At 36.6% G+C, this 16,091-nt stretch overlaps 1 protein-coding gene across 1 annotated transcript in view; it reads right to left on the bottom strand.

Annotated features, from left to right (window-relative positions):
* LOC104552766 (atrial natriuretic peptide receptor 2) overlaps positions 1-16,091 on the bottom strand; it is a 50,059-nt gene that overhangs the window by 27,369 nt on the left and 6,599 nt on the right. Inside the window, exons 2-5 of the mRNA XM_062018805.1 lie at positions 6,815-6,911; positions 4,094-4,226; positions 2,452-2,575; positions 488-592 (exon numbers count right to left, since the gene is read on the bottom strand). Coding sequence (XP_061874789.1) covers positions 488-592; positions 2,452-2,575; positions 4,094-4,226; positions 6,815-6,911 — 459 coding nt within the window. The remainder of the gene's footprint in view (positions 1-487; positions 593-2,451; positions 2,576-4,093; positions 4,227-6,814; positions 6,912-16,091) is intronic.

The raw sequence follows: 16,091 nt of genomic DNA, 5'->3' as shown, positions 1-16,091 counted from the left end.
AGGTGTCCTCAATTGGGAAGACAAATAGAAGCAGGAGACAACTTTTGTATGAAAAGCAGACGTGATTCCTTTCCTAGTGCATATTTTCACCAAGCAGGGCCATCAGCCTATGCATTCTGACATGTTTACTTCCCTATTACTTCTGCTGGGTAGAAGTACCCTAATAACTGTATTAACCTGCAACGCAGTCCAGTCAGTAGTACAATATCTTGTTCGTGTAAGCCTTAAATGGACAGATTATATTATTCTCCCTGCAATCTCCATGACTTCTACTAAATACCTAAGGAGTAGTAATGTGAACAGCTGTAACTTTCAAGTCACATCTATTGGAAATTTATATTACTCATCCATATGCATCACTTACACGCATAACACTGACAAATAAAGTAAATGGGAAACATGTACATAAACTGAACCAAACTACTAACAAGTAAGCTCTGAAAAGACTAAATCAGGTAAAATCCTGTATGCAAGAAGTATATATTACCTTGGCAGTCCAATTTCTTTGGCTCATTTTGCCAGCTGTAGACAAAGTGTGAGTAAATATCTGGCCATCATCTGGGATCCATGGACCGCATATTCCTCCTCTACCCTTTATCAGACATATTGGTTATGTTAGTAAACCATGACGCAATGAAAATCCTAGCTCCTTCACTTTTACTTTCTTAAAAGGATTTGTGTTCTCTAACAGGAAATATAGTGTTATTTTAATACTAAATCTATTAAAAGAACAAGCAACACCATTCTATGATAAAAGATAAAATAAGTAATTGTGTCTAAATCAAGTTAAAATCTCACAAATATTGTTTTTAAAAACATTTTAACTGCAGTAATTCTATAAAGCTAATACACTTTTTAAGGATTGATTGTATTAGAGTAAAAAATAAATTATATCCCCCTTTTTTATTATTTTTCTAAAGATATTTTGTTAAAGTTTCACTTTTGATAATGGCAGCTTTTTATTTTTTTTCTTTAATAAGGAAAGAGGGAATGTCTTCTGTGCTTGTTTGCAGAGCATTTCTCAGTAAAGCTGTTCAAATGTAAACCTCCCAGCAATTGCAACCATAAAGGATTATTTTGACTGTCTGAAGGTCTTGATTTTATTTGTTTGAAAGGGCTAACTCTGTCTCCTAACTCCAGATATTTCTTCAGGCCCTTCTCTCAATGCGCTATAAAACATAGACCAAATAAAATGAAATGGAGCTTATGTTAGCCAAGATAAAATATTTTAAGTCATGACACTGCAAAAAATCCCAAGCACAATAAATCACCTTTGAAATAATGGAAAAGGCTTGCTTTGAAGTGTAAGTTGAGTCGTATGCAATGTTACACGTGGCCTCTAGTTATATGGCAGTCAACTCGCTTAGACTTCTAAACAGAAACTTCACTGTATTACAAAAACATTCAATGATGTGTGTTGGTTGCATGCTTTCAGCTTTTCCGCATCTTAATTCCAAGCAGAACTAATTGTGAAAGTAAGAAATAATGGAAAGGTCACTCTTACTGGAGAGATGGAATATTGAAGTTCTTTACTATGACTCCAGGCAAAAGTTTAGATATGATGGTTTCAGCAGGGATTCCTCTTTTAAAGTCCTAGGATTAGCTAAGGTTTCCAGGGAATCAATTAATAAAACAGGTCCTTAAGAAAGGTCTTCCAAGAAGTAAGCTAGAGCTCTTCTGAAGACATTAACTCTTCTCACAGAAGGGTACACAAAATAGTCACAAGGTGTGTAGACTTAGTTTTCTACTAAGTTTCTTAGTTTTCTACTACATCATCTTTGATCAGAAAGAATGCATCAGATTGCCAAAAGGCTTGCCTCACAGATAAAAACAAGAAAAAAAAAGTATCTCAAACTGCATTATTGGAGTCAGAACTTTAAAAATTAGTTCAAAGAGAGACAAAGAAGTTAAGAATTAATCCTATTTATATTACACAAACAAATTTTGTTATCTTGTATTTGGATTCCTTTTTTTGCCTTGATCTAATACAGAAAAATTCTTCCATCTCAGGACACGTATATGCAGGCTTCAGCTCTACAAATCACAGCCAGTAATACTCCACTGAACTTCAGTAATTCAAGCAAATCACTCAAGGTCTCTCTATAAACTGCAGAGACTGATAATCTGCTTTACTTGCTTTACAATGGAATTACCTCTCTTTACTGACTGTACAGAGATCTAGTTCAAGTCATCTCAAAGAGGTAAACATAATGCAAGATTCTGAATACTGTCTTGTCCAAAAATTCGGCCATTTGTTTTCAGCCATTCACCCACAGCATCCAGTGCAAAAAATTTTAAACTAAACAGATATTCTCACAGTGGTTTCAGTGAAATATAGATTTCATCTAATTGTAATAGCAGAAAGATTTCCTAATCTTGAACCTGGATACTGTGATAATGTCTCATCCAGTAGCAACAACAGAGCATATGATGCTGCACTGTTATACTGACCATGAAGGCTAAAGGACAGGAGTGAATATTGGCATGGTGAACACAGCAGTTCTTGTCGTTTGCATCTTTCCAGCTCGCAGGGCATTCATGTTCCTCACAGAACTCCTTTGCAGCAGCAGCATTGCTAATCAAGCAGCAGAGAGAGAAAAAAACTTTTATGCTCATTCCTCATTCCCCAAAACTGCAACAAGCATATGTGAGCCTGTTCTTTATCCTGCACAGAAAAATTAGCAAAAACATACGCAGAGAAATAAACATCTTTAAACCATTTCTTTGTCTTTTGTGTCACTCTTGATTGTAGCACTTCTAGAGCAATTAAGATTGTTATCAACCACACCACTGTCTACTGCCATGTGGTAGGGACTTCTGGCAAATACTGCCATAAGCAGGTACTGACCTTCACTTCTCTCCCCAGACTGACTTCATGATTAGAAGGAATGACTTGGCAACACTACAACTGGCATAGAAAATACCATTACTGTACTTTCACTAGCAGAAATATATGCCCATGGCCACTTACGTTCTCAGTGTTTTCAATGTTCTACCTTCCCCTATGCATACTATTCATACATATCAAGCAGCTCCAGGCTTTGCTTTACAACTCAAAAAAGCAAAGGAAAATAACTATATTGAATGATAATGTTAGATATAATTCCACAAACAAAAACTTCAGAGTAAATAGTGGTTTTATGACTAGATCATTCTCCAAAGCAAGGTGGGTCCTTTGAAAGTTTATCCCTAAAGATGTGGTTACCTACAAATGTGTGATGCAACACTTCTCACTGTTTCTTCTGTTACACTTTCAGTTGGTTATCACTGTAATAAATTTGGCTTTAAAATAAAATCATTTTCCACAGCTTAATTTACTGATTAGATAAAGCCAGACTTAGTTGTAGGGTTTAGCTTAAATGTTACACACTTGTGATTGGTCTTTGTAAAACAATGCCAGAATACTAAGATTTATTTTTTGGTTCACTTTTAATGAGAGAATTAGCCAGCAATGAGTAGGCCTAAGACTGAAGATTGTATTATAAGAAATAAACACAAACATAGTGGATCCAAACAGAGTCAGATAGATAGTCTTCTATTCAAAATGAGGTATAAATTTGATCCATTTGAAAAACTGCAGCATAAATTTCACTTTTTTTAGATATTCATCATCTATCTACATGTGCAAAAGGGGGCAAAATTTTCCAAATACCTTACTAATTTATGGGAGTCAGTCTCCCTGGAAAGATTTGAAAAAAAAATATTTGTTTCCAAGCTGTGAAAAAAAAAAAAAGGAAGAATGGAAGAATAGTTCTTAGAACTGTTACTAGATATACATGTCCATATTGTGCACTTCAAACACACTTATGGCAAAAATGAGTGTGCAACAGTGATGTTCAGAGTTACACTGAGACAGTGACACAGACACAGGATAACATGTCCTATCCTTAACCATGCAGGCAAACATGACATGACGGCTGTTCTGAGAGCAAAGCAATTGCAGAGGAAAAAACATGAGGGTAAACAGAGCTATGAGACGCAAATGAATCAAGGAATTAGCAAGGAGCCCCAGAGTAAGCATTCCAGTTATACTACTGAAAATGTGCACACAGAATCCCCATATACACATGACCATTTTTATAGGAGGTCATACCTGTGAGAAAGGATTCCATTTTGCACTGCGTATTGATAAAAGCTATCTGAAGCAAAGACTGCATATGTCACATTGAAGAATTCTCCACTCACAGCCTTCTCTGGAGGTCTTTGTACCCATGCCATCTCCAGCCCTAGAAACAACACAGTTGTGGGTCAACATATCTACTATACTTTTCTACTCTACAGATGCATACAAATGTAAAGCTTTCTCTTGAGTGATTTTCATTTATTGTTCCTATTGCTTTTTTACAAGCCCAAAACAGTCATCTATCTTACTGGCTGTGTAGGTAAACGTAAATGCAATTTAATTGAACCATTCTGATGCTCACTTAGAATAGATCAAGCAATTGGAGAAAAGAAACAAAAAACCTGGTCATTTTACCCTAAACTATCTAAAGTAAATTTGCTCCTGGTATAATTAAGTGCTGCATGTCCTGATATATTGGCTTTTCTCTTTGATTGGGCTGTTTTCAGTGAGTCACATCTCATTACAGAAGAACAGTCAACTCTAGCACACATGAAAATCAATCAAAATCCTTAACTTACTGAGAGATAAATTAGATATACTAATAATTATGTATTTAAGGAAGCATTCTCATTGTACAATGAGGACAATGGAAGGAGTGCAACTCAGATATCTGTCATTTTTCATTTCCTCATGGCGCACCTTATTACCTTTGAGCCTGGCAGTGAAGTGATATAAGAGGTAGGAGAAGTTTTTTATCCATATTCCTAAACAACATTGTCAAATCTTCCACTCTATTCACCTACTTCTTTACATATTCTTGGATTCATGTTTTAATTTGCACCACATCAAATAACTTACATCATGCAAGTGTATAGCTCTCAGTTGTCAAGTTTTAATTCCTTTGTGAAGAAGATAGGTAAATCTGCCCATCAAGTGAACCTCACTTTTTTGTTATTATGCAATTATAAACTTTTTTGTTGCTCTAGAGCTCTTTTTACAAATATATTTTTCACTTGCACTGTTGGTGAAGATGTCACTTTTTCTCATAATTGTAATATTCCTTCAGATATAAAGAATTAAAAAACCTCTTGATTTCACATCTTCCTTGAAAAGTAAACATTCATTATAAATGGTAACACTATGAAAGAACACAAAGATTTAAAACAAACCCGTGTTTTATTTGCACTAAAAGGTAAGCGAGAGATGAGCTTCAGAGAATGTGTGAAAATGAAGGTAAAAGGTCAGCACACATTTCAGTTAAATTACTTTCTACTTCCCTCTAAAGGTCTCACAAAGATAAACAAAACTCTTCTTTGAACAATATATACTGTCACATTTAAATGCTTTGAAGATCTTGTGTTAGATCCACAATAATGAGGCTACAGTGTATGATACCTCTTGCTTTGATTTTAGCAATGCCCAGAAGATGACAAAGAACCACCACAAAGGTGTGTCAGACCTTTGAGCTAGTTATAAAACTAGTTCTAAAGGATACAGGTTAATTAAGCAACCTGCTCATATTAGTTTTCCTTGTACTCAGTTCACACTGGTCATTAGCAAGAGTAGCTTTAAACAAGTAATCTGTTCTGATAGTAATTTCAATGTTAAAGTAATAGTACATTCATACAGGGATAAAAGTCTTAGCTGGCAAATATCTAGATAGTCGTTGAATTTCACTGTGCCAATCAGACTCCTTAGAAAAATGTTTATCTATAAGATTGAACTCAGAGTGTAACCCAGCAGTGTATTTCCTGGAGTGCTCTATCAGTATTTGTTTCTCAGATTGTTTTTCCTTGTTTTTTTCTAAAAAACATATTGAAACACATTGTCTCTGGTCTTACCTTTTACAAAATAAACAAAAGTGTTCCTTTACATCAGTTATTTATCTATTAGAGAGTCATAAAATCACAGAACGGTTGAAACTGGAAAGTACCTCTGGAAATCATTTGGTCCAGTCTTGTGTTGCTCAAGGAAGGGTCATCTAAATCAAGTTGCTCTAGATTTTACATTGCTAGGTTTCAGAAATTTACAAAGTGGGAGAAATCATGACTGTTCTAGGCACCCTGTTCCACTGTTCAATCACTTTTACAGCATAAAATAATTTTCTTATATTTAAATTGAATTTTCTGTATTTCAGTTGCTCTTTAAATACATTTCAATCTTAGACAACTTAGTTTTAACATTAAAAAAAACTATTTCTTATTATCTCATCATGTAAATTCATTTTGGAGATTGATTGGAATAAGTAGTTCAAGATCTCTGTATTTTTTTGAGTACTCACGGAACAGATTTGAGTAAGGTGGAAAAGCACTTGTGTAGAATCAGTGTTTTTGTTTACTGGCTTAAGGGTTTAAACACAGTCCACTTTCGAAGTGGCATTACAAAATTTCAGCAATGACTCAATAGAATTTGCTGCAATGCAGAGCTGCCTGCCTGCTTTGTTTGCATTTGATTTTCTAATGAGAAATAAAATGTTTTTAGTTTCTTTATGGAGGAATGGATTCAGCTGTTGCTATTACTTGTTCTTTTAGAACCCATGAATATTGGACGAATAATTTCCCTGAAGTATCTTTTAGTTGTCTTTTTTCACTTCTTTTTCTAGAAAGAGAGGTTGTCACTGATTCAGATCCTTTCCACTATGCATATCATTCATCATGAGTTAGATACTATTCTGAGTACTTTAATTTGGGGTTTTCAAAAGTCCTCCAAGCAAAAGATGATCTTTCTTGAGCAGCTTTAGGATTTACTCACCTCCACAGTCCAGCATGTTATACTCGTCTGGTTTTTCCAGAGGCCAACAGTCATAGTCTTTGTTATCTAAATCATGCCACCCCTCCACTAATATCATCTGCCAGGAAAAAAAGCATATGAATAGACTACAATAAAGAGAGCACAGGAGAAAGATGAGTTCCATCTCTGAAGTTTATATTACTTCTAAAGAAATCAAACCAAATGCAGAAATATTTCTAGCATAATTCACTATCTTCAACTCCCTGGAGCAAAAGATGACAGCTTCCTAGTGGTATACAGACTTGCTCTGTATATTATTTTTATCGATCCAGAATTAGTCATGAAACAATGAGGGAACTTAACTAATTCTCCTCTCACAGAAATTTTTCCCCACAAAGACTGGTGGTTCTAGGGCCATGTACAGAGACATATTTGATTTAAAGAGGTTTTTTTGATTGCTTTTAAAATGACACGGGTCCTGCTCCAGATTGCTCAGTTTCTTTTAGTCTTTGACAACTAAACTCTTTGAATAAGTAATTTTTTGTTACACTGTTAATAACACAATACAAATGTTAATGATATAAACATTAAAATATGTAGTTATAGATAATATTAAGATTACATAGGTCTATTACAGTTAGAATACAGCATTGTAATAGCTTACAGATTGTATTGCAAGAGTAGGAAAATACACTTTACATTTGTACATCTGTTATACATTATAATAGGTATATTAATCATGTATTAAAATATATACTCTAGGGTGTCTGTATGATGAGAACAGAATATACTGTGACAATACACCCTGGACTTATTCCACTTCTAGTAAAAAATATTAATATCTACCCATATAATCTGCAATCAATTTTATATAAATAAGGACAATAATTGCCTACTGGATTATACAATTACTTATCGCAGTATTCACAGGATAAGATATATATAAGATACAATTGATTTTTCCAATACATTCTTCTATTACTCTTGTGTTCTACATTACTAAAATAACATTCAGCAATTGCCTGCTAGAAATAGCTGTCTTACTGCAATAAGCCACAGTTCTTTCTGTATGCACAGAATAAGTTATGTTAACCAGATCTATGTGGTTTACCTACCAATAAACTGAGGAGGCTTCGTAGCCCTAAGGCTGATGTTTTGACAGCTCTCATACTCCCTAATGTGCACCCAGCTCACCAAGTGTCAGGGCTGCTTCTGATATTGCTGTTGAACAGCAATTGTTGCTACTGAATTGGATGACCTTGCCTAAGAAGGCGGGTTGCTAGGCAAGCTGATCATGGCAACTCCAGTTGCTGCAGCTGTTTTGCCTCCTCCTTCCCTCTTCTCCCATACTCCACTTCTTGGTGCAGGATGGTAACAACTGTCTCTGCCTTTTCAGAACTTCTCTGAAAAATCATCACTTCTCTTATGGACAGCCCTGGTCTCCAAATATTAACATTTGTGTCCTTGTCAGCTCTAATCTGGAAAACCAATGGAAGGATTTTATTTCACTGCCTTGTCAAATGTGGGCAGCATCTGATCTTTAGGTTGATGAATTGATACTGTAGAAATAAACACAGAGATGTAGCTGAGCCTGAGTGAGGTGTATAAACTCCAAGGCAAGAAAAGGTCACCTATGTAAAATAAACAAGATTTGCAAATGGACTAGGTGATCTCCGAGGTTCCTTTCAACTTGAATTGTATTAGACCCTATGACTTCAATTTTCAGCCCCTGGAGGTGTAGGACAACTTCTACTTGTGTCTTGCTGCATACACATGTGAAATAAACTGCTGCCTAGCCATGCAGGAACAATAAAGACACAGATGTGTCCATCACTATTTCTGTTTGCTGAAGTCAATGCCAACACAGAATCTCCGTTGTTATTCAGTGCTGCTGAATACTTACCTATGTTTTGCCTGGAATTATGGCTCTCAGCCTAGACTGACATTGGACTTCACTATTTATCACACCAAAATTGCATGAAAAAATGCAATGCATGCCTAGTGCATCTTGAAAGGTGTTGCAGATCAATTTTAAAACCTGTTTTGAATTCAGTCATAGAAGAGATGTTTGTATAAACTAATTTAAACATTTCAAGTTGAACTTTATGTTTGCAGTGAAATCCTACACCTCATTTGTGTTGTCTTTCTCTACTTCACTATAACCAGTTCACCTCAAACACGAGTTGCAATTTATGGAAGCCTTTAGAGTATTGCAGCTTGGCTACATAGCAGAAAGAGCAGAGAAAAGAATGCCTTCTTTTTTGCTAGAATTTTCTGCTTAAAAGAAGTCTACATATATTAACATCTTTGAGAGGTTTTACTGGTGATTTGTTTTATGGTATCTTGCACTCAATGAGGAATTTGCTGGCAGGGAAGCTAAGGATTATAACTCGTTAGGCCCTCCAGCAGTCAAAAGATTACCAGACTGATCCTATTTTCTTTAATAGAACTGTCAAATATTCACACGACACTAATATCATGATTCAAGGACTGTAAATGTCATATATTACCTTTATAGCTACTTGTCTATCACCAAGTTCAGAACTCCTGGAAAGCAGCTATGTACAAGAAGCTGATCTGGGAATCCTGACTTAAAGAAGGATGGACCAGAATGTATGGCTGGTGACTGTCTGATTTAACAATTGATCACAGCTATTTGAGAAGGACAATACCACTCTTCAATTAAGCATGAGAAATTTTTCTTAAAAAAAAAAGAGAACTATTGACTTAGTTTAACTGAATTTTGCCAGCTGACACTTGACTGTGCTATAACACAGTTCTTTGGCTACTTCTTCTCTTACAGGGATCTCTGAAAAAAATAGATGATTTCTACTGATTGAAATTAAGTTTATCAAACAACTCTATCTTAATAGATTTATTTCTGTTATGTTGCGTATATTAAGTTATATTATTTTCATTTAATTTGTTAACTCAATAGTAGTTTCTACTACCAGAGGGAAAATAAAGATATTTCAAAGCTTTATGAGCAACATCACTGTAGGTATCTGTAAAAACATGATTTTTTATTAATGTTTTGATCATAAACTCATAAAGTATAAACATACAATATTTGTAGACAGTAACAATGGTTAAAATATTGCTGAATAAAACTTATTGTGTGCTTTCGAGTATTTTAGGAAAGCAATTTCCAGTAACATACCAAACCAAAAATTACTGTGATGAAAGCTTCAAATATCCTTGAAAATATTTAGTCTAGGATTCAAACTTTCCAGATGGTTTTTGACTTGATAAGAAGCTGAAGTTCAAAAAAAGACATTTAAACTACTTCATTTTAAATTAGAGAAAAATTTCTAGCAAGATACCTATTTTCAACAAAAACAATCTCAAAAAGTCACTGCCAGGGGTCATATGAAATTTTAAAACGATGGAATTTCAAATATACCATTTTTCAGAACTGTGTCGTAAATTGTGAAATCAGCGTGTAAAGACCTAAGTGCTTGAAACATAAAACTCTACAATGCAGAGTATGTTCACCCAACACATGGTCTGGCATCCTGCTCAAATGCTACACTGCTCTGGGCTCCTAGCATCCAAAGCAGATTATCTATCCTAATCTCCTTTCATAGTGTTAGATCTAACAAAACTCACTTTAGACGACACCGAGTCGTTGTTTGCAGAGGTAGTAAGCGAGCGTGGCCAGAGCACTCTGACACTTCCCTCTAGTGGTTACATTGCAGAAAAACGGTAGACAAAATATTCCTTTGCGCTATTTGGTTTAAGGAGAGCCTCTTCTTGGCAGAAGCTGCCACAAATGGAGCACTTGGGAGCAGAGTGTCAGAGAACCTTCCTGGTCTGATTTCAGGTTCTCATCTGGGAGTTTGGTGGCAGAAGCTGGTGACCTTTGTCCCCTCCCCTTCCTGGCAGCAGAGTGATGCATTGGACAGCCTGAAGACATTCCCTGGGTTCTGGTGCACAGTCACACTGCTACAGCACAGAAGGATTCCACCTACACTGGGTCGTTGTAACCATGTGTTGACACATTTTCAGCCTGCAGAAAGTGCTTTGCTTTCCTATGTAATGCAATGTTGATCTTGCCTTGTAACTCTGCGTTGACAAAAACATGTCAGAAGAGATCTTCCAAGGTGGTCTTCTTGTGTGCTCTCCCCGTGGTGCTGTTCTTTCAGGCTTTCTGCTGCTTATGAGGTTAACTGGACAACTTATCTGATTACATCTGTTTTATTAACTATTATTTTTCTGCTGCATAAGCTTTAACTGTGTCAGTGTTTTTTTCCTCCCATCCTTTGTCTTTTCTTATCTCTTCTGGGTTCAAACTCTTATTCAAGTAACATACACATGTTCATCTGGTTCAGTGAGACTCAAATATCAACTGAGCCTGGATTAGCATTAAAAAACGTCATCTGATTGTCTCCAGAATTCTTGGTAATTTAATGAAAAGATAAAACATTGTCATACATTTTGCAGTAGTCTGTAGCTTCAGAAGTACTGAGTGACCTCAGTTTGTTGAGAGTGCTGAACAGGCAACAAGTGTAGGTCTGGTGAAATGCTGGAGGGCAGTTAGCAAAGTTCCTGAGCCTTTTAGATACACTAACCCGTAACTTTGTAGTATCGCTCTATTTCTCTCACATACTCTCCCAATTACTGGAACTATGAGAGAATTCTAAAGAAAGAGGCCTTGGGCTTAAAGAATGGTAATCATAAAAAAGAAGTAATGATATATTTGTTACTAAAGATCTGAAAGGTTAATGTTAGATGATTAATCTTGGATGATAGTTTAACTCAATTGCAGAAGGAGGAACAAATAGTTACATAGTTTACACAAAGGAATGGAGATAAGAGGCAGTATGAACGCATGACAGATCAGAGAAAGAGTTTTGTAAAATGGAAATTAGGGACGTTGAAAACTAGTTAAGAAACTGCTTCTTCTGACTTCTTCATACTACCTAGGATGTTTGTATAATATGTATAAGGTCCACTCTAGTTCATAAGACATCATAGGAAGGCTTGTTTTGTAGCTGCACTTTAAATCTGATCTGCAGCACTAAACATGTTTAAATACTTAATTAATTTCAAAACTGTTAGAAAATACATCAAAACTTGAAACAACAAGCAGCATGTATACTCCCTGTACTTTATATGGAGACTGTCATCTGGGTTTTACCACAGACTTGAAGAATTATTTCTCTTTAATAGTATGCACTGTTCTCTGTTTAGATGATTGATCATGAATTCCATTAGCTACTGTGGAAGGAAAGAAACATTCTAGGATTTTCATCATGTAAGACAGTCTGTAATTATTCTTCTAAAGAGAAGGTGGAAAGAATGGGAATATTGGGACTTTTGCAAGAATACACAAAGCTAGAAAACAACAAGGCAACAGCGATTGTTTCCCTATCTGAAAATATTGTTGGACTCAATAAGTTGATATAACATGACCGGAAACCTCTAAAGAGACTGAGTAAGAAAAACTGAATTCACAGTTCTCAGGGAAGCCAACTGAAACTTCACTTTCAAAGTCATCCAGATTAACCTTTAGAAAATCCTAGCCTAAGTACATAACTTAAAAGACACTTCTGACTCAAGGGATTCACTCGAATAAATAACTCGCAGCACGTTAATGCTGCAGTTGTTCAAAAGGGCATTCAGCAAGTCTGAGACTGTGAGAATGAATTTCAGTTTGATAGGATGGCTGCCTGAAATGCTTAAGAAGAGCTGGTCCCAGTTCAGCACAGAGTAATTTCAGTTTTCTTTTTAGTAAGAAATTGAGCTGAACATCACTGATATTCTCAAATGCTTCCCATCTTTCAGTCCTCCCACATAGGAAGAGATGTTATAAATATCTGCAGAGCTTAAGAATAGAAAACTTGGCTGCTCTTAAGTTCTACTGTGGAGGATCTGAGTGTCAGTGGAATGGCAGCTGAGGGACATTACTGTTCTTACCTGGGTCACGCTCCTAAGATCCACTGGTCATCCCACTGATTGTAGAGTATTCGATTGAAATCTGCCTTCTGCCTTAATGGGGTTTTTCCTCTCCTCTTCTCTTCCCACTGCATGACTCATTCATCTTTTCAGAATACTCGATGGAATTTTTTTCACATATTTTTATGCACATTAACACTGCACAATTATTTACATTGCACACATCCTTTCTCCCAGCTCTCCTCCCTCCCTCCCCAATAAAAAGAGACATCCTCATAAGACACAACTACTTCCACATTTCTAGAGGCTCACATAATTAGAAATTCTTATGACAACAGAAAGATTACTGAGTCAAGGTATCTCTTGGCCTTTTACAACTGCAAGATAATTTAGCCTTTTGTATCATATCTTCAGAGCAGACCCAAAATGAGGGGGCTGGTCCAAACTGTTTCCAAATTGGTCCTGACAGGTTCAAATTATTTGCTCTACTCAAATTATGATGATTTCTGCACATGTCAGGCTAGAGAGATGCTTGCCTATCACGTTTTCACACACTTTCAGTAGTGGAGCCTCTATCCCTTCCTTTGTGGTATAGTCCAATGCTTTTCACTATCCTTCCTTCTTAAAAAGTTTTCTCTATGGTCCCATCTGCTTCTATTTTGCAATATTATTGGCTCAGTACTTGTTCCAGCTATACAGAGAAGAGTTAACAAGTTCTGTGTACTTTTTACATGCTTAAAGTCTTTGCATTCTGGCTTCTGTGGGTTCCTATATATCAAGATGCCTTATACAAATGTATTCTCATATTTCTTCAAAGAGAAAAGGGATTATCCTAGTTTCAACAGCATAATACAGGAATATTAATATTTGCAATGCAAAAATAAGGAGTGATTAAAGAAAGTGTATAAGCCTAAGCAGAACAGAGAGTTCAACAGTGGGAATGGACACTTTCTCCTCAGATCTTTGAATGCAAACAAATGATGTCAAATGCAGCTCAGGACAAATCACAACAGCAAAAAGTCACATTTACACAAAGAAGTAAAAAATCAGTCTTTTAACATCCCAGCCTTTCTGCTGATGGAGACTTTGTATGAGCTTTTAAAATCTTTGCCTCAAGTGGAGTAAACTTGGTAAATGTCCAGCTTGGCATAATGCCATTTTTTAGACAGTTTTGTGACTAACTACTTGTCAGAACCAGTCTAGTGGGAGAAGCTGAGGATTTTCAGATGCTACTGAACCAGAAAAAATTTCTCTGCTATTCAGGATTCTCTGATTCTTTGGGTACATTACTTTCTCTGCTGGTCAGACATGCCTTCCTTATGTTAGAAAACACTGAGCAGCCAACAACTTCTTTTCCTGTCATGTTTAGCGCCCAAATAGAGATTGCCAGCTCAAGAGGGACAGAGAACTTCTGGAGAGAGTCCAGTGCAGGGCCACCAAGATGATCAGAGGATTGGAACATCTTCCTTATGAGGAAAGGCTGTGGGATCTGGGGCTGGTTAGTCTAGAGAAGAGTAGACTGAGGGAGGATCTCATTAATATTTATAAGTATCTAAATAGTAGGTGTCAGGAGGTTGGGACATCCCTTTTTACTATTCTATCTAGCAACTGGACAAGGATTAATGGGATGAAGCTGGAACACAAGTTCCACTTAAACATAAGAAAAAACTATTTCACTGTGAGAGTGAGGAAGCCCTGGCACAGGCTGCCCAGGAGAGTGTGGAGTCTCTCCTTGGAGGTCTTCAAGACCCACCTCGACGGGTTCCTATGTGTGCTGATCTAGGTGGACCTGCTTGAGCAATGGGGTTGGACTAGATGTCTCTAAAGGTCCCTTCCAACCCCTACCATTCTATGAGTCTGTGATTTTCACCTTAGCTTTGACACAGGGAACAGTTGCTCTAATGTCGACAGAGAAGAAAAGACAGAAAACTGTTCTGAATTTGAAACTCAAAGACCTGATGTGTCTTGCCTGCTGGCATTAAATAAGGTATTCTTTTGTAGCAACATGCAACTATCACCTGATTTAAGACTCAGCCTCACTTTAACTGAAATCCTTGGCACATCTTTTTTTCTTTTTCCAGTGACACACTAGTCTCAGAAAAGAGAATTGAGAACACACTGCAAAGAGAAATGTAAGTATAGTCAGTATTTAGAAAAAGGATCTTTTTCTCACTGTTTCACTTTTATATTGCCTACTAGTTAAATAGCTTTTTCTTCTGAGTGCTGTCCTTAATGGTTTCCAATGCATTCTGGTTAACAAGAAGCATGAGATGTCAGTATTATTCTGCCATGAACAATTTCATTGCCCTACTCTCACAAGTATTAGTACATCATCTATATCTTCTCATCTTGCACTTCTCTAAACCCTTCAGTTTAGTTCCTATATTATGATTTATTGGTTTTTCTTCCAAAAGCAAGAGATGCTCAAAGGCATACACAGCATATACAACATCCACTGAAACTCCTCATGGTTTACTGACACATACTTCTTGAAAAAAATTCCACTTCTTTTTGTGCAAGTATGTAAAAACACTCACAGTCCTGACATAGGCTATCACAGCCCTGAGCATATTCCTCTCTCCTGGAAGCTATGCTTGTCTGGTGTCCGGGTCACGACAGATAGTGCAGCTCTCCAGCCTTGAAGCTATGTGAAGGAGAGTTGCCTGAGAAACTCTTGCAGGGGGTATCCACTTTTCTTTAGGAACTGCTTTTATAATTAGTCTTTCAAGACTTATTTTCTGCCAGCACTACATTGCACCTATGTCCATACCTGGTCAGGCACACCGTTCATCTGAATCCTGACCCTGACACATGGATTTATCTCGTTGGTTTGACCTCAGATTTGTCTCGCTCCCATTGACTCATCTGCAAATCTCCACTTTTGCCTGACCCTGTTTACCATCTCCAGAGCTGTTATGCTTGCCCTCTTCAGGCATTGTAGGCCTCGGCTCTGCTTGGACTGACACTATTTTGCCTACCTCGCTGTCACCCTATATGTCCCTCCTTTCTAGAGCACTCTGCCCTTGCTGCTGACAAGGACACCTCAGCTATAATGTTGCAGTAAAAAGAAAAGTTAAAAAGTGTTTAGGAATGAGTATGCAATAAAGCAAAATTTTACCCAAAAAGGAAAGTGTAAATGCTTTGCTCAAAACCTTGTACAGATACGTATCTGCAGTATTTTTTGCTAAGTTGTGTCCAACTGCAAGTATGAATTACTGTAAAGGATCTGCTCTTTACAAACAAACAAGAAATTGTTTTCACAGTAAGTAGGTAATTATCCAGACACAATTCTATTAATAGATAACTTCAAACACAGATATTATCAATATCTTGGGATTTTTCTGGGGTTTCTATAGTTTTTAATGAACAGTATTATCACTAATTCAGTTTGATTTCTAGG

This window comes from Colius striatus, chromosome Z, assembly GCF_028858725.1.
Source record: "Colius striatus isolate bColStr4 chromosome Z, bColStr4.1.hap1, whole genome shotgun sequence".
NCBI lineage: Eukaryota > Metazoa > Chordata > Aves > Coliiformes > Coliidae > Colius > Colius striatus.
The sequence above is the reverse complement of the archived record's forward strand: the minus strand, read 5'-3'. Positions and strand labels throughout refer to the sequence as shown.